We start from the raw sequence: 23,519 nt of genomic DNA on the forward strand, positions 1-23,519 counted from the left end.
ATATGTATACGTTTAATGTAACAGAACTGTTTTTGCCTTCACTTTAATCTTTACATAACCAGTGGCCCCACCCCCCCAAGCTCCTGGGCGCATTCATCCCCCCCCCCCCAAAAAAAAAATTGATAACTTCCCTCTTCCATGTTAGCTTGTTCGAAATAGTGCTACTTTACTTGCATTGCCAGTTGCTTCTTTTATTCATGTACTTAAAAAAAAATTCTCTCGTCTAAATTCCCCCCCCCAAACTATTCGTTTCATTTAGTGTAAATATTCCCCCCCCCCAAGCTTTAAGTGGGCGCATCGTGCGCCCACCTTCCCCCCTGATGGGGGTAAAAGAGTTATCAATCCTCTGATGAATCAGTAATAAAATAGTTTGAATAAAAAAAAATTTTTCGTTCTGAAAGTGCCACTCACCTGGTTTTTTCCACTAATTTTTTCAATTAATATTGTTAAAATAATTTAAATTTTTTTATTTAATATTATTTGTTGTTTTGTGGCGTAACTACCACTATAAATATTGAATACCAATTCACTAGTAAATAAGACATGTTAACTTGATTCTATCCTGAGGTACCTTTTGATAGATGAAGGTTGACATAGTCGATAATAAAATCTCCTCACATTGGTGACCTGCGGGCGATATATGAACTCGCCACCATTGATGGATGATCCACATTAAACAGTTGTATTGCTTAAAAAATGTACTGCTCAATAAAATAAAAAAAATAATAATCCGGTGAAGTAAATAAAGTCACCCAATTAATAAACAATGTTGAAAAAATAATAATGAGCGAATTGCTATATAACAAAAATGAAAAAAAAAAAATTATGAGCGAAATGCTATAAGCAAAAAATAAAGGAGAAAAAACATATCTAATGAGCAAAAATGTTACAAATATATAAACAACATTGATTTCAACTCGTGGTATTCGTTCATCGAGTTCTATCACAGATAGAATTCTGGAAGGGGAGTAATGTGGCGTAATTACTACTATAAATATTGAATGCCAATTCACTAGTATATAAAAAATGTTAACTTGATTCTATCACGAGGTGCCTTTTGACAGAAGAAGTTAGACATAGTCGATAATAAAATTTCCCCACAGCTTTGCGTTATTGAAGTAAGCAAAATTTGTTTTGTGTAGTTTATACCATTAGAATAAAGATAAAATGTATTTAGCATCACTTGGCCTCATGTTATTGCTTGCGGTCAACTCATGATAATCAAAACTTACCACTGTCAAGTAATTTTCTCCGGTACATATCCTTTTTGAAAGGCCGGAAAACATTTATTTCCAAAGTATCGGCATTAAAACTGCTAAGCATAGGAGCAGTTTTAGTATTGAAACAGTAAAACTGCTTAGTATTGGAGCAGCTTTAATAATCACCAAATACATATATCAATATAATATTTTATACCAATATTTGGTACTCATTACATAATCCTTCAACATTTAAAGTTTTGTGAGAAATACATTTGTCAGTAGCGCCCAACTAAAGTAGATTTATTTTTTCCAAATAGAATTCTTATTAAAACTTGATAAGGATTTTGAAGCATGACCATTTCTCTATCTTGTTATCTATGTTAAAATATTTATAAATAACAGCGGAAAAAGTTCTTTTAATTCTAATTCATTAAAATATTAATACACTGTCCTTGCTACCACTGTAAAAAAATATTTTCTGAAACTACGAAAAACCCATTGTAGAATTCTAATCGAAACTGCACAAATAACAATAATACCACAGTAGTACATATTAATTAAGCGTCATCTAGGGAATGGCGATTTTCTACTGTTTTTCTAAATGAATTTCCCAATAACCAATTTTCCATTAACTTTGCTTTTTGGCACATAACTTATTATTTTTATTTCAATTAATACACATTACCAACACTAATTAAGCATCATTTTCGTCAATGATAGTATGACCATTTCTAACCGTTCTTCTAATATTCTAAACAAATAATATCTTTACTTTATTACTCTTATTTCAATATACATTATTTATTACCTAAATTAATTAAGCATCATTTGCGTCAATAATAATATGGTGTTTTTTTACGTTTCTTCTAAATGAATTAGTACGACTGCTATATTAGTACTATAAAAATATTAGTACTACTGTAGACACAGAGACTAATATAGGTAGCATGTTTAGATCATTGAATGTCAAACCCTGAATTAAGCTTATTTAGAATTTTCTTCAACAAAACTTGTTAGTTGATTGAATTGGATATTCTTCAAGTAGTCTTCTTGTTAACTTGCCCGTTCTTAAAGAAGAATAAAAAATAAAAACTTAAATATACAAGCCTTATAATTCAGCTGAAAATCTAAAGGTGAATAAGGGACACACATAAATAGAAGTTTAATAGAGTCCTGTAAAAAGTTTTGCCCATGACCCATTAAGTCTAGCGATGGCTCTGGTTAAGTCCACAATACATATTTAAGATATCTAGTCAGAGTTACAATATTGAGACCGATCCAAGATATAACAAGCACATACTTTTTAATTTTGTTAAAACAAACAAGAATATACTTTTCCCTAAAAATGTGGTATTTTATATGAAGGATAATTTCTTACTTTAGTTCTGTTTTTAAACGTAAATACTGTAAGGTTTTGTTTTTTAGTCAAATTGATTGAAATAATTACTTAGCAGTTAGAAAATTAAAATAAGTTGCTTAAGCACATGAATGGAAAATCTAAAATGCTCCCTAATAGGGTAAATAGTACTGGTTGTTTCTGGAACCTTACATGTATGGAGTGCAGAATTCCTCCAATAAGTGGTGCAATAGCCATAGTGGCTCAGAAGATAGATTGCTTGCCTCCCAATGAGGTGACAGGGGTTCGAATCTCAGCAATGGCTGGTCGAAACAAATTCCCCATCCGCCTCGCACCGACCACAGTGCTGACGTAAAATATCCTCAGATGTAGACGGATCATGGGTTAGAGCGCCCTTGCTGTCTGGAAGCTGTGGGAGGTTTTCCTCTCTATGCAGTGCAAATGTGAGTTAGTTCTATCTAAAAAAAGTCTTCCGTGAAGGTCAAAATTTCTCTCAATACTTGATCCAGGAGTTCTCATCTTCTGGATCGAGTTCAAAATTACAAGGCCATGGAGTTGAACATCGGTGGTTGAAAATTAAAAATTGCGTTGGCTGTTCAACGACAGTGATAAATAAAATAAAAGGTCAGTAGATAAGAGTGCTCTCCTTGCAATGAGGTGACCCAGGTTTGAATTGTAGCATTGGCTCGTCAATGCGAATTCTCTGGATTAGCAAAAACTACAGTGCTGACATAAAAAATCCTTAGAGGTAGATGGATCGTGGGTTAGAGCATCCTTGTCGGCGAACTAACTGTGGAAAGTCTTCACGGTTTTCTTCTCCATATAGTGCAAATAAGGGTTAGTTCAATCAAATAGTCCTCACAGAAGGCTAGTTTGCCTTAATACTTGATCTGGGAGTTCCTTTGTACTGGATTGGGTTAAAAATTACAAGGCTATGGAGTTGAACGTCAATAGTTCTTAACTTAGAATTAGGTTGACTGTTTAACTCTGATTATATATACATACATAAAGTAGGGCGTGTATTTACTGTTATCCAAGATACAACATTGCTCCCAACTAATATTATATTTGAGAGCTAGAGTTTTATACACTTTAATTTATGGAATACTTTCGCTTATACAGGGGTAATAAATGTAAAATTGCAATTTATTATTGAAACACCCAAATAATGTTAAATAAACAAATGAAAAAAAGATATTATTTTATTGACATCTTGTTCCTGAACAACTAAATTTTGAACAGTCAATAGAATTCCAAAAAATAGACAACAAACACATATTTTCATTAAATGATAAAAATAAAGGCTCCCAGATATAATTTATTTCAATCTCTGTGTAAAATGATACAAATGTAGCTTGATATTCAAACCAAAGCTTAATTTGACCAATCAAATCACAAACTGATTGCAGCTATCATTTTGATACATGTCTAATTTTCGTTTGAAAAGTTAATGCAAATATTAAACAAAATTTCAGATGGAGCATCATATAGCTTTTCAAAATAATATTTTTCCCTGTTATTTTAAAACCATATCTTTTTTTTTTTGTGTGTATATTTTGAAGTGAACTAATTGCAATTCATCAAATAATTAGTTGATTTCAAACAACAGAACACAGTATTTTCAAAACATAAATTAATATTTATAAACTACTGTCTCACTAACATCAAAAATATTTATTATACATATGACTAGAGTAAAGGAATGCAAAAAAAGATATACATACATATGTTAGAACTGAAGATAATAATAATTATAAAAACTTAGGCATAACTTTTAAAAGTGACTTAATGCAGAAAAATATTTTAGCACTATTTGTAGACACAGAGAATGTCATTAAATAACTTTAATGTATGAATGGTTACAAAATAAGAATAAAAAACAAATTGAAGAATTAGTGTTCAAAACCAGATCAATCTACTTATTTTTTTTTTTAAATCAGAAATAAAAGAAAGTAATCGTTTATATTATTTTTGAAAGAAAAGAAGTTCAGGGCAAACGAAAAAATATTTTAAGGAGTGTGAAGCGATGCTTTTTGACAGAAATTACTCAAAGAAATTTGTAGATAAATATTTTATAAAGAAAGAAAAAATGTAATAGATTGAGCTGGCTTTAAAACCAAATACTACTAAATGTGTTTTCTTCTTATTTTTTATGAGCAATAATTTATGAAGTTATAAATTACAAATTTAAGACATCTGATAGAAACAATATTAATACAAACATAAACAATTTATCAAATCATATATAAAATAAAAAAATTGGAGAATTTTAATTCAAATATGTTCTATGAGAACTAAAAAATAAAATTTTGATAAATTTTATAATAAAAAATATGAACATCAAGATTCACTGATAGAAGTGGCAACATCAAGCTAAGCTCATTTTAGTAAATGAGGCCTAAAAATTATAACTGAATAAAATACTATAATGAAATATTTGTTACTTAAAATATCAATACATTAAAAAAAATTATAATTCGAGTACAAATACTGGGTTTATAGATAATTTTATAAAATTATTCATTATTTTTCTGAAAAGGAGAGTAAAATTTAAAACTATTGACAAGTTTTAAATTAATGTTTGCCAAAACATTACAAAATATGTAATGTTCGGTGCATTTATTAATGATATTATTTAATAAAGTTAATGCAAAACAGTTATTTAGTTAAGAAAAGTTGTCTTTTTAATTTTAACGATTTGTTAATGATGTATACTTGATTTAGTCATACAGTGAAAATAAGATGAAAATGTTTAATATGAATAACACATGCTTCAATTGTACCAGGCTCTTTAAAAATTACTAAAAATTTTATTTGAAATACAAATACTAGAAGATGGGTAATAAAAAGTAAAATAAAATTTTAAAAATGTCTGAAGTAAAAATAAATATACTCTCATGAAGAAAAAACGTTAGCAAAAAGTTCTACATTTGAATTTCTTTTTCTATTAATACTAACAAAGGTATTTATTAAGGTATTTAATAATATCAACAACTGATCGAAAGTTCTCTATGTGTATCTCTTGTCAGTAAAAGTTCAGCACAAAGAATTTAGAAAGTTATTTTTCCACATATACATATCATAAGAATGTAATAGAAACAAGAAACTAAATTGCAATTTAATTTAACAAAGATAGTTAATTTATACATTATCAAGTAGGACATATAAAGATCGCTGGTTATAATTTTTAGTATGGAATTATTTTTTGGCAAAATGAGGTCTGAATGATAATTTATTAAAATTTTTGCACACCAATAAATGATACTTTTTAAATGATCAAAATAAGATTCAAAAGAAAATGTAAATTAATCTAATAAATAAGGGAGGGAGGAGTATAAAAAATCAGTATAAGTAAAGAAAATAGGAATAAAATTATTTTTTTTGAAAAATGACAATTTATTAAAGAAATAAATCAGTTATTCTTTTTACTAGATAAGACTAGCACAATAAAAAAAAAATGAAGAAAGCACAAATTAAAGAACAGAAATGGACATACTATAGTTTTGGTTCTATAAATAAGAACGTTCCTTACTGTCTAAACACAAAAGAAGACACTGAGTATGTTTTTTTTTTGTTGCTTTAATGACAATTTTAACTTACTTTTCAATTTTTCATTCAATGATTTTTTATATGACAATCAGCAGGTAATTCGATAGCCATTTACCTAACAACAAATATTTAAGATAACACTAAAAAAATTAATTTTTAAGTTAAAAAAAAATTCCTATTAGTTTAAAACTTGTTTATAAAACCAGCTCTAAAAAGAAACAGTGAGCACTAATGGGCTAAATTTTTTCATCAATGGAATTAAAAATGAAATGAAAATTTAATTAGAAATATTGTGCATATAGGAACAGAAATAAAATTTGAGATAATTTACATGCAAAATGAATTTAATTATTTTAATATAGTTTGATGAGATTAAAAGCTATTTTGGCACAGCGGTAAATATAATTATATAATGTATTTATTAACAAAAACCTACAATCGTAAATAAATAAACCAAATTTTAAGAAATTTGGCTTATTAGATAAATTAAGATTTTAAAAAAATAAATAAATACAATGGAGTAAAATTAGTTTCAATTAAATTATTAATAATAATTTTTCAATGCAATTTTTTCTTTTAATTGTAAAAGTGTATTAAAGTGGGTGCTAACTTAGAAATATATATATATATAAATCAAGACAGGTACAAATTAGAATGAAATGAACTATTTTTGAAAATCATTAGTAAAAATACTTTAGATTATTTATATACTTTAGATTTTAAGATAATTTCAAATTTTAAAACGTTACTTTTAAAATCAAGAAGAAATAATATGAAAATAATTATTTCTTCCTTTGTACCCCCTATAATATTAAATTTAATTTTAATTCAACACTATTAAATTAAAATATCAAAAATAATGTTAATTTACACATTTCAAAATATTTAACATATTTTAGTATATTACATTTTAATACAAGTATACAATGAGCTTTTCAAAGCAGTCTGGTCAGTTTCTTTACAATATTCAAAGATAAAAATAAATAATTAAAAGAAGTTTATTAGTTTCTTTGCATTAATGGAAAATAATCTGAAAAGTAGGGAATTTAGAGAAAAAATGAGATAAAGTAATATATAATTATTAATAATCCTTTGTAAATAAGAATATTAATTTCAGATAAAAATTTTTGTATTTAAATTAACAAAATTCTTTATTAAAAACCAGAAAAATAATATCCAGCAAATGAATTTTTAAACATTTACTGAAAGAAAAGAAAAATTAATTTCACAGAACACATGTGATATCTCAGTTTTTTAGCTATCTCAATGATGAAGCATTTCAAAAATTTAGAGAAACAATGAAATAAAAATAATGTATGAAAAATTGTCTTATTTAAGTCCAAAACAATAACAAAAGACATACATAAAAGTTTAATAAAATGGCTTTAATGAAAACTGCACTTCTCAAAATCATAATTACTGATATAAAAATTGCAACAAATGAAACATTTAAATCAAATTTTTTTGTTAATTCACATGCATATTAACAAAAACATTTCAACTTTATAAATAAATATGCAATAAATATTAATACTTTTTTTATTAAAGAATCGGAATTAATTAATAGATATATTAATAAAATATCACAGTTTTGTTCCAACTTCAAATACTAAATTTGTAAGGAATGTAGTAACTAGTAGAAGAAAATATGTCAGGAATGAAAAACTAAAACACACATTGTTAGTTATATTATAGAATCTCTTTACTCATATGTTTCAAGATTCAGGGATAAATATTTTATATATAATACAGTATTCGGAATTTTTTTAACCTTTGGAAAAAAACTTTTTTGTTATTTTTTATAAATATAACTGGAAAAAAATGTATACAAAGTAAAATGAATATTGTTTATAATAGGAAATAAAAAAAGTTAAAAATTACATTTACATTACATTTTATTTTGCTAAATAATTCTTTATAATAAATAATAATGAAGTAAGAAAGGAAAATACTAATATACATATGTATATAAATTTCAGGATTGAAGATTTCAAATAAATGGGTAGCTTAATGATAGTTTGATACAACATACTAATAGAATTCAACAAAGAAATCAGAACAATATGTATAGACAATATTATAATTCTTCTACTTAGAACATGATGGAGTAGATATCCTCAATGTTTTAATTCAATTTAATGAAGGGGAAAAAATGTGGAATAAATTGATACAAACATAATATTTTCAACACAAACAAGAGTAATAAAGTGTATGAAAAAATTGCTGAATCAAAGAAAGAATGAACTTTGAGAAATAAAAAAAAAGTATATTTTACAAGAGAATATTAACATTGCACAACATAATTTTAAAACTTAAATAGAAGCTATTATACAGATAAATATTTGACTTTTGAATTGATCCAAAAATACTATGGAGAACAGCATAAAGTATCAGCTGCAGGTACAATATCAATGCCATAAGTATCAGCAAGCTCCATAATAAAAGTCCGGTCATTAACTGGATCTAAATCAACTTCTTGCATATTCATTAAAGTCCATTGTTTATCTTGAGATTTTGAAACTCTCAAAAGAGTCCCGAACAAACGCTCGTTCAAAGTCATAAAATACCTAAATTACATGAAAATATTAGCAACAGAGAAAAATAAAATAGATTATTATTATATTACATGTAATCAAAGAAAATAAAAACACTCTAAATAATTTTTGGAGTACTATAGCCATATTTTCTGTGTTTTGTGTCTTAATTACATAAGGTAATAATTAACCATTAGAGCTAATTATGAACTTACAAATATTTTATACATGGTATTACAGACAGTAAAGCTACTTTTAACTATGTAATAAGGTATAGAAAAAAAAAGACACAAAACAAATTTTTTTTTTAATTAGAAATATTTTCTCAATGAAATTAAATTCAGTACTTAAATTCACAAATATGTTAGTAGATAAAATAATTAGTAGATTAGTTCATAGACCAAAAATGTTGGGAAGACTATCATGCAATGAGGATAGAATTGAATGTAGAGGGTAATGGCACTTAACATAAATGATATTACATGTACAAAGTTAGCTGATCTAATGATGTAAAAAAAATAGGAGGGAAGAGGGCTGAGGTGTTACGAGTAGAACCATTACAAAGTAATGAAAGCTGCATTACATTTAAATAGTTTTATTACAATCAAACTTAAAACTGCTTGTAGACTAAACTAAATAGAGATGGTTTGAATACTTTACTATTAGAAAAATTGTCAATTAAAGCCTTGTTATAAGAGTTTGTAAAATAAATGTGTAACATTGAAATTTTATTCAGCTATTTTTGATTAGAATTAAAAGAAAAACAACAGTTTAAAGATACATCATTTAGAGTAGCTTTAAATCAACTGAATAAATAAATTATAGATGCAAGAGATCAACAAATAAGCAAGTTATGAACAGTTTATATACCTTATAATGCAAAAATAATATAATTGTTAATTAATGGAATTGTAACTTTTTAATTACTTTTGTTGAAAAAGTATAGAAAATAGCAATTATTTCCAAAAAACTAGCATCTGTAAAAAAGACAACCTTTTAAAATGTACTACTTCAGAATAAATATGTGCTATTTAAGAATGATTGAGATAATTAACGCTACATTGAGTTAAGGGCAGCAATGTACTGGTCATATAACTAAAATGACCATAACTTTGCTTTTGTTCGGAGAAAAGTGAAAATATTGTAAATACAATAATCATAAATATAATTGTTGGGGTAAAATTTAAACCTACATTACCACAATATCAAATCAAGAAACAAACAGAAGAGAAAAAGGTTTCACATGATGATACAGTAACTTTCACTTTATATAATTACATTCTGCACATTACCTATTACTACTATAATTATGGTAGAGGATGATGTTAGAAAAATCTTCTACTGATTTGTAAGCATTTTTCAAAATATGAAGAGATTAAAATATGAGAATAATTGTACAATAAACTATACATTTGACAAGCTTAGTACTTTCAGCTTTTTCAAAATAAAACTGTTGCAAATTAAAAAACAAAAGTTGTCTATGTTGTAAGAATAAGAAAACAAAGCTTTTAATTTTAACAAACACAGAAATTACTTCTTAATCAAAAATAAAAAAGTAATCAGTTCCCTTCAGTGTTTCATCAGTAATCAGTTCATTCTCAAATTCATGTCCTCATCTTTCCCCATTTTTAGTTCAATTTTGAATGGGGGTATATGTGCAATATCCTAATAATATCATTACTGTCAGTGATCATGAACAGTTCTTTTTCTTGAAATAGATCAGAGGAACAAGGGTGAAAAAAATAATTATGAAAGAAATTACCTGGTAAACCAAGCTTCTGACTCTTCACTGTTTAAATCACCATTTTGAAAGCCATTGATTTGTGGTCTGAAAGTAAAAAAAATCAGACTTCAGTTAAAAATGAATCAATTTTAACAATTTTCGTCCAAATAATTTAAATAAAGTCATGAAAAAACATTAATAGCTATCATTTAAAGACAAAACATTTATTTTTTAATTTTTGTTAACAAATTCACATATTTTATTCAAATAGTACTATATTGAAAAATATTTACTAATAAATACTGGCTATAATTTTATGGCATTTTTGATGTTTGAAGAGGTTAAAAGAAGTTTTGTGCCTGTAAAAGTTTTGAAGCATATATATGTAAATCAAAGTGAAGAAAGAGTCAACTTTATTACTAGTTAACTATGCGAATGAAGTTAAACAATGTGAATAAAGTCAAACAGCTTTCCTCAGTTTTGAAACATAGCAATGTGTTTTAACACTGAGGAACCTTCTTCATTACCAATCCAAAGTTGTCAAATATCTGTTTATGTGGCATTATTTGTGCTCTTTCTACATTGTTTAACTTTACTCAGATCAGATTTATAAGTGTTTTTAACAAGTTTCAGATATTTATAAACGAGATATTTAATTTTTCAATTCTGAAGTATAAATTGGTTTTTTCCCCACACAAAATTAATATTTTCTCCTGTGAAATTCGAGGAGAAAGTCTACTTGGCTAGGAGAATTCTGTACTTATTTGTTCACACAGTATGATGCTTAAAAAGTTAAAGTCAAAAAATTGCACTTTAAAAAAAAAAAACAGATCAAAATAGGATAATATTTAGGTATGAGGAGATAAACTATTTAAACAAACAACTAATATTTAAAACAGAAATCAATCAATTCAATATTTTTTTTTATACAACGCAAACTTGTTCAGTATAGTATTATAATTTGTATTAGAACATGGTTTCTAAGTCTTTTAAATACTAATGCCAATAAAAGAACAAAGGAATTTCAATTTTAAATTGCATATAATAATTTAAGAAATTAATTTAAAGATTGATGAAAACACAAATAAAATTTTGATTTAAATTATAATATTATCTACACTTTTTGAATTAAATGTTCCACAAATTTTCTATATAGACACAAAACTGTTGAAAAACCAATGTTGAATCGTTGTTTCCTCTCCAGATCCTGAATATTCCAATTTTGTCATTTTAGGACACAAAAGTTTTACAAATTATAATTCAAACTTTGTGCACAATTAAAAATGTGGGAATGCTTTATGAATGTAACAATTTTATATTACAAAAAGCAATAGATTTGATGAAAAAAAATTGGAAGGACAATGAGAAACATTTAGTAATTTTTTAGATAATATCAAATAACTAGAGTAATTTTCAATTCAGGATGGCTTAAACTACTACAAACTTTTGTTTTATCTATTTAGCATCTAGCAGTGTTATTTATAATCTTTTTTATGAATTCAGTGAAGAAAATATACAGTATCATGTAAGCTAAGGTAGTTCTTTTGTTGGTGTTCATTCACAAAATTAATTTATTACAAAATATATATATATATTTATATTTTAACTTTTTGATAGAACTACTTAGATCCCATATAACATGCGCAAAAAATTAGTTTACCAATAAGTATTCATGCCACTTTTAAGAGTGTTTTCTGAGCATTCTAAGCATTTTATAGCTTTGAAAAATATTTTTAAAGTTAATGCGCTACATCTTAATGATTTTATAAGCATCACATGATGAATGCAATGCAGCCACGATTGTAGCGGTTCTTAAACTCTTTTTAACTATAATTTCAAATGTTTCAAACTAAATTTAAACAACATACATTTCTTATGTTTATAATTTTTATCTACTTTAGATTTGAGAATTTAAATTTCGCTATGCATATTGGATAAGCCTTATTTTTACAATAATAGTCTCCTGATTGCATTTAGGTTGCAAACAAATTTAGATTTAAAGAAGATGGTGCAGCAGATGTGCTCAGAAAATTCTGTTGCCTGAATAATAACTAGCAATAAAAATAAAGTAAAAAGATAATTAAAAAAAAAGTAATAAGTGAAATTACGTACATTAACTCCTTCATCAACTTGTTCTGGACGATAACATATAAATCAACCAATTGTTTTATTACCACTACTTTAAAAGAAGTTAATATTTTTAAAGACTAAGAACTATTAATCCTTTTTCTTACACATTTTAACCAGTGAATATCTTATTATAATTCGTTTTCTAGGTTTTACATAATCCTATTTACATAGCTGCCAATTCTTCCGGTTTTCACGGAAGATTTTATTTTCATATTCAAAGTGCTAGCGAAATTCATGTTATTTCACTAAACTTTTTGAATTATAATAATAATTTTAAATCAGTTTGACCACCACTACATATAAATAATTACAAATATATAAAAGCATATTAGTCTTTACGATAGCGAATTTCAACCTGATAAAAATATAAGTATATTTTTGAGGAAGATAGTTTTTCGGTAATTTTTTTACTACCACTTGGAAAATCCATTCTCGAAAAGAGTGAATGTTGGCAGGTATGTAATTATAACACTCATCACCATAGTAAAATATTTTTTTAATGACTGAATATTATTAAATAAATTGGAAATTTTTTGACAAATACTTTTTTATTTTGATCAAATACTTACTGAAATTTACAAAGTTGTTCAAACTTTCTCCTATCAGAATGACTTGTATTCAGAATCTTTTGAATTATTGGGATGTCAGTAATGAAATTTTGATTATCCACATACAAATCGTAAAGGCTTGTTTTAGTCTGGAATATTTTTTCGGTTGTGCCTGAAAAATTTCATTAGCAGATAAAAATTAATTAATTTTTGTGGAATTATGCAGTAATAAGTTGATTAAAACACCCTAATACACATATCAATGCATATAATTGTTTTGATATTTGATTTAAAAAAATTAAACCGGTTGGAAATTAAAACAATGTTAATTAAAAGTGAGAATTTTTTAGAAGAAAAAAAAGTTAAACAAAAATATTTAAAAAAAAAAAAAAAAACACGATAAAATTATTAAGTAATGGAATTTTCCCCAGTAAACAATTATGCTGAGTAAAAAAATGAAACATTTCATTATAAATGAAATGAATTATATCTAATTATTAACAGTAATAAACTTGAAATGAAAACAATAAAAATCTTTACAAGGTATTAGCTTATGTATAGAAGTAATAGACGTAATTCAAAGAAGTTTTTTTTAAACTTTTCATTATATTATATAATTATATGCAGTGACTGCAACAATTGAAAGAAGATAATTATTATTGCTTATTTACTTAGATTTAATGCAATCATTAGAAAATTTTAAGGCTGACTAATCTGTAATGATTCTTTTTTACAGTAACAGAATTTATTTTGAATAGTCTTGGAGAAAATTTTTTTTGGTAGTATAGTGATATTTTAATAGATAATTAAGCACTTAATATTCCACAAGTAAAACTTTTTCCAAACCAAAAATAAGCTTTAATATGTTTAATTAAGTAAAAAATAACAATCTAATCAATAAAAGTATATGAAAAATTAGTTTGAATTTAATCAATGAAAAATAAGTTTGCATATACTTGATTAAATAAAAAGTTTACTGCAAGAAAAAAATTGCTAAAAATAACAAATCATTAACAAATTGAAAAGCAATGAACCAAACAATAAGAAAAAGCATAGAAATTGGATTCTTCACAGGTAGGTACAATTTGTAGTACAATAATTAAAGTCACTCCAGAATTTTATAAGGCATAATCTACAGCAATATTTATTACTACTGTTGGCAGAAAGCCAAAAACTTAATAAAAGATTGGTTTATCTAACTATAAAATAAAAAAAAATGCTCTAATGTTCTTCAACACAACTTCATGTTCTAATTTTATGATAATAAAATAATTTAAGTTCTCTAAAAATTACTTACATGCAACATAAACTTTTTCAGATCCTAAATTATCCATATCTGCGATATTGACATAAAAGAATGGTTGTGCAGACCATGCACCTATTTCAGACAGACGGTGACCAGTGAGACAAATTGTGCAATACACTAAAATCAGTAAAAGAATAAAAAGTGGTAAATTTGTAGAAAACATACACACATATAACATTACATAGGAGAAATAAGTCAAATTAAATGAAGGCATGGCATATAAAGATATAGGTATTAGTTTTAATATTCAGGATATTTGTTTGTTTGAACAATTTGAGTAAAAATAAATCATACGGTAAAAAAAAAAATTAGCAACTTGGGAAAAACTGAACAATCAGTATAAATATTTTAAAAAAGCTGGCATCATAATTCTTTTAAAATTAATATATATGCCATTGATTTTAAATTCATCAATGATATAGAATATTCTTTATAAATTCTCAATTTTCTTTACATATTTTTTAATTTATTAAATTTTATTATTATTTTTCTAAAAAATTAAATCTTTTGGTGAAAAGAATAACCAAGCGTTCTTTAGTAAACAATTCATAGTTGACTTCTTATTTAAGGACTTTAAAGGAAATGTAAAAACATTATTCTTAAACATAGAGTACACATAAAATAGAATTTGTGTAAAATTAACATTTGAAAAATATTTCCTTCAAGACAATACAGATAGTTGTTGTTAAGATATTTTTTAATACAGTTTAGGCTTTTAAGAATGCATTTTATCATAATAGTATCTTTCTTTCATCACATAAATTACACGTATTAATTCAAAAATAGAGTTATAACACATAAAATAAAATCATGTCTTTTTTAAAAAAATAAAGAAAAAAAATGTTGATTCCTTCAATTGTCCCGATTATTTGGTAAAAACTAAACAATTTAATTTGCACAAAACACATGAAAGTTTGCAAAACAAAAATTTTATATATTAAAACAATTTTATCCTTAAACAGAAACATTGTTGTTATCAAATAGAAATTTCTGTGTAAATGAAAGAAACGAAAAAAATAAAAAATATTGTTAAATAGATATCATCTTCAAACTCAAAGAGATGAGTTTAATAAGGATATTGCTAGATAGTACTATTATTATAAAGGGTCAATATCAAACTGAAATATATATATATCTTGAAATAAAGAAGGGTATGTGAAGCATATAAAAAAATTACAACACTGTCACAGTGCTAAAATAATATCATATAAAATAGAATTGTCTGATAAAGGGAAACAAAATATTGTTCTAGAGTGAAATAGAATAGATGATGTATGATGTTAGAATAAAACAGAAAATGAAAAAGAGAACACAGAATGAAAGAAATAAACAGAGATGCAGAATGACTAGCAAGTTACAGCAAGGAAAAAATATTAATTAATAGAACTAGATCAACCAAGATAGTCATCTACAGTTAGAAGATAAAAGAAAAATCATCAAAGTACTCCATTATAATCAATATTTGCTTGTAATTCGATAATATATAGAAATTCCTCTATTATTTTGAGTTTCAAAACTGAATAAGGTGCTTCATTATAGTAAAGATACAATAGTATGTCTGTTTTACAAAACATTATTAACACATTTTTACATTGATTTAATTTCAGAAAATATTTACAAAAGACTTGAAATATTTTAAACCTAAACTGAAAAAAAGTAAGATGCTCTAAACCTTGTTAGATTAGATATCACATAAGACATTTAATTTTAATGAGTAAATTGTAAGAATGTTGCATAGTGAATGCAATAATGGTGCAGCAATCAATTTAAACAAAACATAAACTGTAAAGATTTTGAAAACATACACAAAACTTTAAGCTAACAAGTAAGGAAAATCAGTTAAGATTAATCAAAGTTAACAACAAAATCATTACATTTCAAATAATAATAATAAATAAATAAATATTTTTACCCCGATAACACACTACTCCAATAGGAGGTGGTGAAAAAAATATTATGCGCTTCTTTAATAATGCCATTTTCCAGAGGGCAAATATTCTTTCACCAAAAAAATTCAAAAACTGAGAAAAACAGCCAGCAGGGTGAGTGATCTAAAATTATAAGAATAGAAATGTAAACATTTACAAACATGAAATGTTTATGGCATGTAATTTCCTACCATTATAAAATACTTTACAAACTTTCACATAAAATTGGAAAAATGCAATTTAATGATGCTATTAACTTAGTATTTACATTATTTATAGAATAAATTATAAAGAAATATGAAAACAAGAAACGAAGATTTACTGCAAGAATTCAAAATTATTTAATATTGTCTCTATTCAAAGGAAAAATTAAATTTTTTGAATCCACATTTCAAGCTAGATTCATTTAACAGCAAAAATAAAATCTGGGCTTATATTTACACGTATATATATATCAAACTAATTCTTCATATTATACCTTTAGCTAGAAAAATATTCTTTATTTTAATATTAATTAGAAATATGTATCCACTAGCAACTTTTGAGTATAATTTATAATAAACATCAAACATAAATGATACTTAATGATAAATACCAACTATCCAGCTGTAATACTCATTTTATTCGTAACTCTTCTGAGATGACATATATATAATATATAAATGGTTTCTCTTTTAAAAACATTCTTTACTTCACTTTGCATTTGTAAACAATCATATCAAGTGCTCATAAGCAACAATAATTGATCTATTGCCACTTCAATTCGCTAAGTTTAAAAAATTGAAGGTAATAACTATGCTCATGAACTATAAAGTATATTACTCCTTAATATCTACAGAAAAGTGTTATGTGTACAAAAATGTTGCAGTATATATTTTTAACTAGAATCGATAAAATAATATTCTGTGTAAAGTTGTACATTTATGAAAAAGTAATAAATGTAAATATATGATTTAAATATAATACGATTTAAATAAATAAAGCTTATTAAAGAAAAATTACAAGATTGAGTAGATTGTGACTGTCCATAAAATACATGAAATTACTCTAAAAACGTGCACTGAAATCTTTAATGAATGAACTTGAATGTGCAGCATGTAGAATTTGAAATTTTTAAATTATATCAAACCAACTAAATAGAATAAAAAAATTTAAAATTGCCTTCATGTGATTATCACCTTGCATTACACATGGCAGATTATAAAATTTTCACATTAATTTTTAGTTTTCAGTGTTTTCACTACAGCGCAAGAATCTAGCATATTTTTTTCTTTTGCGCAGTGGTTGAAAATACGAAATATGTCATTACGTTTGGACTACTAAAGAATATTTATGGTAACCCGTGCAGAGGCCTACTCTTTTCTAGGAGGTGTTGCCCGAACCCCTTTCAGAACACATTTCTATGCAACCACGAGTTCACCGTAGATAAGGTTTCTTCATGTAAGACGTTTACATTTTTTGTGCATGAATGTAAGATGGACAAATACCTTGTTAAGGCGACATCTTCTACTCCATAACGGACAAATGAAACAAATGTCGGTAGAAACGGTCAAAACGAAACAAATACGGATATTTTTTAGTCAAATAAATATAATAGCTGATAAAAAAGTAGATATAGAACATTTTCCATATGATGATGAAGCAAAAATATTCAATTAGAAGATGTGAAAAATGTATTACAATTAAAGAAAAAATTTTTTTTCCAAGTCTATTCGTGTTTTTTTAATTTTTAGAAATCTCACTTAACTTTTTGAAATCTCACCCTGTTTTTGAGAAAGGGTGAGAAATTCTCTCCCATTTTTTTTTCTGAAAGAATACACTGGTTTTCTAAATAATTTTATAGCATTTTAAATTGATAAAATATATTAAAAGACAATCCATTCAGTTTAATTCAAATGAATTGGAAGTATGTGTAAAATAAGCTAATATTAAAATTAACTACAAAAATTATAAAAAAAAAACTGCTTTCATTCCGAAATTTAAAAATTCGTTACAAAATATAACTAATTATACCTATTACCTATCCATTTTTTCGCTGTAAAATTCACAAAATTCAAGAGTAAATCTCAACAAAATGTGTTAAAACAGTTGGCAAGAGCAATAGAAATGCAACTAATATGATGATGCAACATAACTTTAGTAAGAGAACAATACATAGCAAAAAAAAAAAAAAATTATAATGAACATAGCAGCCTCAGTAAGGCAATGAGTTTTTGAATATGTTCTTACTTTCATTAAAGGCACAAGATTATTTAATCTAGTTGAATAAATATCAGAATAATCTTGGAATGCATTAAAGGTTGGAAAAGATCCTTTGTGACTCTCATAGTAGATTTCCATTTCCTCATAAGAACCAGGGTTTTCTAGTAGCTGCCTGCATAAATATGTAAGATTAATTTAAAACAATGTATAGATTATTTTAAAATTATTAATAAAGCTAGTGTAAATTAAAATTATTAAATAATATATTTTAAAATACAGAAATAGCTCACCGCACTTGTTTTCTGAGAAAATTCATATGATGATGTAAAGAAGTGTACGTAACTGCTAACACACCAACTGATTTCATTCTAGCTCCTCTTTCACATTTATTGTCTACGGGCATATTTTCAAAGCAAGCTAAGCCATACAGCTGACCTCTTTTGAAATATCTGCAAAAAATATAAATAAAAAGTTTGAAATTAGGATGATTTCTAAAAACTTAAATTAAAAAAGTTATGCAAAATTCAAAGTCTATTTTACTTAATATCAAAATTAAATATCTAAGAAATCTGAAGCATAAAACAAAATTGATTATTCTAAAGATTTAAAAAAATAAAAGAAATTAGTTAAATATATGGATTCCTCTTTTCTATTTGAATATGTAAAATCTGAAATACTAGATATATTTGAATTAATAATAACTCCACAAGACACAAAAACAACTTTATTTCCTATATGGAAATTGTGTTTTTAAGAAAATTTTTTCTCTTCCTGGGCAATTTAAAAACATGGCTTATATTACCCCAAACTTTTCATTCCTATTTCCATTTTTAATCGATTCATCTGTTCTGCAAATCATTTTTACTTTATATATACAATTTTGATAAGGTTTCTTTTCAATATAATCATCAAATACAAATTGTCTAAAAAATTATTGCAGCAAGAATTAGTTAGTATGAAAAAAAAACTTAATTAATGCTTAAATAAGAGGGAGCTTAAAAATTTGGCACTTAAAAAACACACTGATGTGTAATTAATAATAGCTATTTCCAAACTTCCACTTTATTTATTGATTCTTTTTCACCCACAACATTGAAAAAAAAATTAGTTCTAATAGCATATAAGCAATTCAAATTAGTTTATGAAGAACTTCTCCTGTGTTCTGAATTATAACTCTATAATTTAAATATAATTGTATGCAACTCCATGCATACAATTATATTTAATTTTAGCAAATTTGCCTACATAGCTGACCACAGAATAAATTATAGTAAAGTCTTTTTTATCAATAAAAAGGAAATTTTTTTACCATCATAAGAGCAAACTAAATTTATATTTATTAAATATGAATTGGCAAGAAAAGGAACAAACTTAGGAGCAAATAGCTAGTTAAAATGTGAAATAGAGACTGATTTAGTTCTAATACAAAGAGAAAAACCTAACAGTTACTTCATTTGCCATAACTTTATTAATAAATGTAAAACATACATTTATTGAATTGCAATAGATTTTTATGTTGTAATCATGCTTATTATACAGGGCTGAAGTGGCCTTATTTTCTTCAGAACATTACCACTATGAAATATTTGTATGCTGACCATTTCTCCTGAGTCTGTTCCAAAGGTGTTGATATATAGCTATTTTTTTCTAAAAGTTATTTATAACTGAAGTCCATGAAATTGAATACTGCTAGGAAAATCAATCAAATTTCTAGGGCGAGCCAGTTCAATCTTGGCTAATATCATCAAGTCAATCTCCTTCGATCAGTCCTGTTTCTCCCAAAACTGGCTTAAAGAGAATTTTTCCTAATTCTAAATTCAGTTCAGGTCTGATAAATAGGTTGTAATCTGTTACATTTAAATTGAAATCTCACAAAGAAAATTTCTGTCACAGGAATTTTTTTCTTATTTTAATCTATGTAAAAATTTCAAATTTTGGGGAAGTTTTTGAAGAAAAATTTGAATTATCTGCCTATGTACAGATGTGAGCATATACATGGAAATATATAATATACAAGTTATAATGATTTATTCTATTTAATAGATGCTAATAAAAATAAAAGAAAACCTACATAAAATCAGTTTGAACTCTATGTGATCCACTTGCCATTGCACGGAATTCAATGCCATCAACATTGCAGTCACAAGGTAAATACCATTCAATGATGTTGCCTTAGTAAAAAAATAACAAAAAATAAACATAAATAAGAATTAAAACAAATAAAATACAATAAGCATATTTTCAAAGAAAGAATAATTTTTTATACACTCAATTAATAATTAATTAGGTTTAGCTATTCATTGTGGTAAATAGTCATACCTCGAGATGGATCTTTTTTTTTAAATGTTAACTAAGCAATTTAAGCTCATTCTCCACATATATGTTGGGCAAGTTGGATATTTTTGGGTATGATAGTGACTCTCTTGGCATGAATAGCCAAAGGAAGTCTTTGAAAAGACCAACCAAGTAAGCTTCACTAGCCTCATGAAGAGCCATGATAGCAGAGTTCTTAAAAGGCAAGTCGGTTGGTAAATCTATCTCTGATCTGTACAGAACATTATTAGCCTAAATCAGTCATATTGATCTGTCCAGAAACACTGTCTTTCAAGAAATGGAATTTTGATCATTTACAGTATTAATGAAGAAAAAAATCATGAGCTTCTGTTAAAATTTTTGATTTTGTAAATTCCTATATAAACCAAAGGAGCTTCATGTCCAAGTACTTCATATTTTTAACATGTATTTATGTTTGTACAAAATGAATATTGTTCTTGTATAAAGAGTTTTATTCTTGTAATTTAAAGATACACTATTTTTAATGTAGACTCTCCTAATTTTAATTATTATTTATTTATTATTATTTAGAAACTCGGACTTACTAGATAAGAGTGCAGAGGATATTAAACATAAATATCTAATTATAAAGACATAGATTACAAACACTAAGAAGGTTGGCATCATGAAATTTTTGACATTCTCTTGTAATTTTCAGATTATTTTCCACAAGCATTATACATGACGGCTACTATGTTCCATAGGAACAAAATAATAACTACTACATGAATTAATATTTGACTAATTTATGCAATACCATCAAAACTTTTCAAAAGTAAAAATAATCATTAATATTTGTAATCTGAAACTAAAGAATAACATTTTTACTTTAAGCTTTTTTTGTAATATGATTTTTTCGTAACACCTTTAGCACTTGTTTTCATACTCATCTTTGGTTACAAAATCACTTTATGCCTCTTTGTTTCTAAAAATGTTCTTTTAAAAGCAGGGCCATCTTAATAGCATGAAGGGCCCTCGGGCACAGAAATGTTTTAGGCCCTTATAACAGGTCATACTGCTTAAAATCGAACTAACAAAAACTTCACATACACAAAATAAAGCATTTTTAACATATGCAATAATTTGAATAAATTTAAATACATTTTGATTGCTCAAGAAACTGAATCCACATAAAAACTTCATTGAAACGTAGAAAAATAGATTTCGGTTGTCTTTTTTAGTTTCCCTGGTGATAAATTATTAAAATTATTGTTTTTTGCATGATAATCAATCACTATTTGTAGAAAGAAAAACAGAATGCACACTTTATACCATAGAATATATTTATTTTTAAAAATATATCCGGCAATTTTGTTTATTTTTAGTTTTTTTTAAATACAATTTATAAAAAGTAAGATTCTCAAAGGCCCCCTTAGTGCTTAGGGGCCCTTGGGCACTGCCCGGGTGTGCCCATGCGTAAAGACGGTACTGTTTAAAAGTCTCAAAAGGCTTTATATTTTCTGAACCTCCTAGAGTAATTCTGATCAAAAAGAATTCTTTTTGTCTTTTTAATTAATAATATTTCTTACCAATTAACTTAGTCTAGCTTTAATATATATATATTTTACAAAGATGAAGTTTTAAAAGATATTTATCGAAATTGGTATAAAGATTTAAAAACATTATACAAAAAATTCCTAAGTTTCTTATTATATTGACATCTTTTAACTTTACAGAAATATGATTTAACCACAAAGTAAGGTACATAATGCGGTTTATTTTTGTGAAGCCAAACAAATCAAAGTTAGCGAATGAAATAATTAAATTATTTCATTTATGCATTGTAGTGATAAACAGAGTTTGAAATTATAAAAACCACATTTCTTGTGAGTGCTTTACAGTTTGTTCATTTTATGCTGTACACCTCTTAGAGGAAAAGAAAATTGTATGGCTGAAAGTCTTATTTCTTTAACAATATTAGAAATGGAAAATCCTAAAATATGAAAGGTATGATCAAAAAATAATTAATATTTTATTAATGTAGTACATATGACTCCCAAAAGTTTAAATAAATACAAACAAATAAGAGGGCGATAGTATTTAATTAAAGAATGGTACTTAAAATATTTTAATATTGCAATAATTTGGTTCTTCTGGACTTGATTTTAAACATTAAATTTATCCTGTTCTTATCACTTTCTTAAGTTAAATATTATGTTCAAAACAGAGGTCAATTATCAGTCGACAATAAACAAATTATTAAAATGTCCTTTTATAGAAAACATATTTTACACAACGTCTAAGATTTCATTAAAACAGATATTTCTGAACATTTTGCTAGATTAAAGAAAATTTTCAAAACTTAAATTTATCTAAAATACACGATAAGACGAAAATTTTACTACCAGCACGCGTATCAAATGCCACTGAAAAAATACAGACGATATCAGATAGTTGTCCATTATATTCAACAACTCCTTCGCTAACCGGCGCCATGTAATCACCGTCTTCCACAATATTCAATACATTAGATATACCATATTTAGTAGAATCAGCAGTTAAAACTGCTGTTAAAGTGGCATCCTCGTTTTCTAATGACTTAATAGTAAATTTATTGCATGAATCAGTACTACTAATACTCCCTTTTCTTTCCAGGAGTGGAGTTCGGTCATTAACTATTTCTGAATCAGCCATAGCATATAATTGAGAAATTTATTACTGAACACGACTTATTTTAATCATGTTTTTTGACAATGTCAAGGGTAT

The 23,519-nt window shown here is 26.0% G+C and overlaps 2 protein-coding genes across 3 annotated transcripts in view; one reads left to right on the top strand and one right to left on the bottom strand.

Moving 5' to 3' along the window:
• Window positions 1-7,475: 7,475 nt before the first annotated feature.
• Window positions 7,476-23,447, bottom strand: LOC107437066 (DENN domain-containing protein 11). The gene is made up of 9 exons (XM_087159661.1): window positions 23,159-23,447; window positions 20,551-20,650; window positions 18,770-18,928; window positions 18,507-18,651; window positions 16,262-16,400; window positions 14,341-14,466; window positions 13,065-13,215; window positions 10,405-10,470; window positions 7,476-8,675 (listed from the first exon to the last, which is right to left on the bottom strand). The coding sequence occupies exons 1-9, from the start codon at window positions 23,445-23,447 to the stop codon at window positions 8,477-8,479; spliced, it is 1,374 nt and encodes a 457-aa protein (XP_087015787.1). The 3' UTR covers window positions 7,476-8,476.
• The window catches only part of Arms (Ankyrin repeat-rich membrane spanning), a 51,768-nt gene continuing 51,479 nt past the window's right edge, over window positions 23,231-23,519 (top strand). The window contains exon 1 of one of the 2 annotated variants that reach the window (XM_043038954.3): window positions 23,231-23,358. The gene's annotated coding sequence lies outside the window, so the exon portion shown is untranslated. Of the gene's footprint in view, window positions 23,359-23,381; window positions 23,516-23,519 lie in introns of those variants that run through there. The other variant, XM_043038949.3, reaches the window with a different exon arrangement.

Source organism: Parasteatoda tepidariorum, chromosome 3, assembly GCF_982258835.1.
Source record: "Parasteatoda tepidariorum strain Cologne lab strain chromosome 3, Ptep-v5.0, whole genome shotgun sequence".
Lineage (NCBI taxonomy): Eukaryota > Metazoa > Arthropoda > Arachnida > Araneae > Theridiidae > Parasteatoda > Parasteatoda tepidariorum.

Bases quoted from the DNA above. Each gene is read 5' to 3' on its own strand.
- LOC107437066 (XM_087159661.1), bottom strand. From the start codon at position 23,447: ATGGCTGATTCAGAAATAGTTAATGACCGAACTCCACTCCTGGAAAGA. The intron at 16,401-18,506 runs GTAAGAACATAT...TTATAATTTTAG, and splicing joins ATCTTGTGCCTTTAATGAAA to ATCACTCACCCTGCTGGCTG. The intron at 8,676-10,404 runs GTAATTTCTTTC...CATGTAATTTAG, and splicing joins TCAGAAGCTTGGTTTACCAG to GTATTTTATGACTTTGAACG.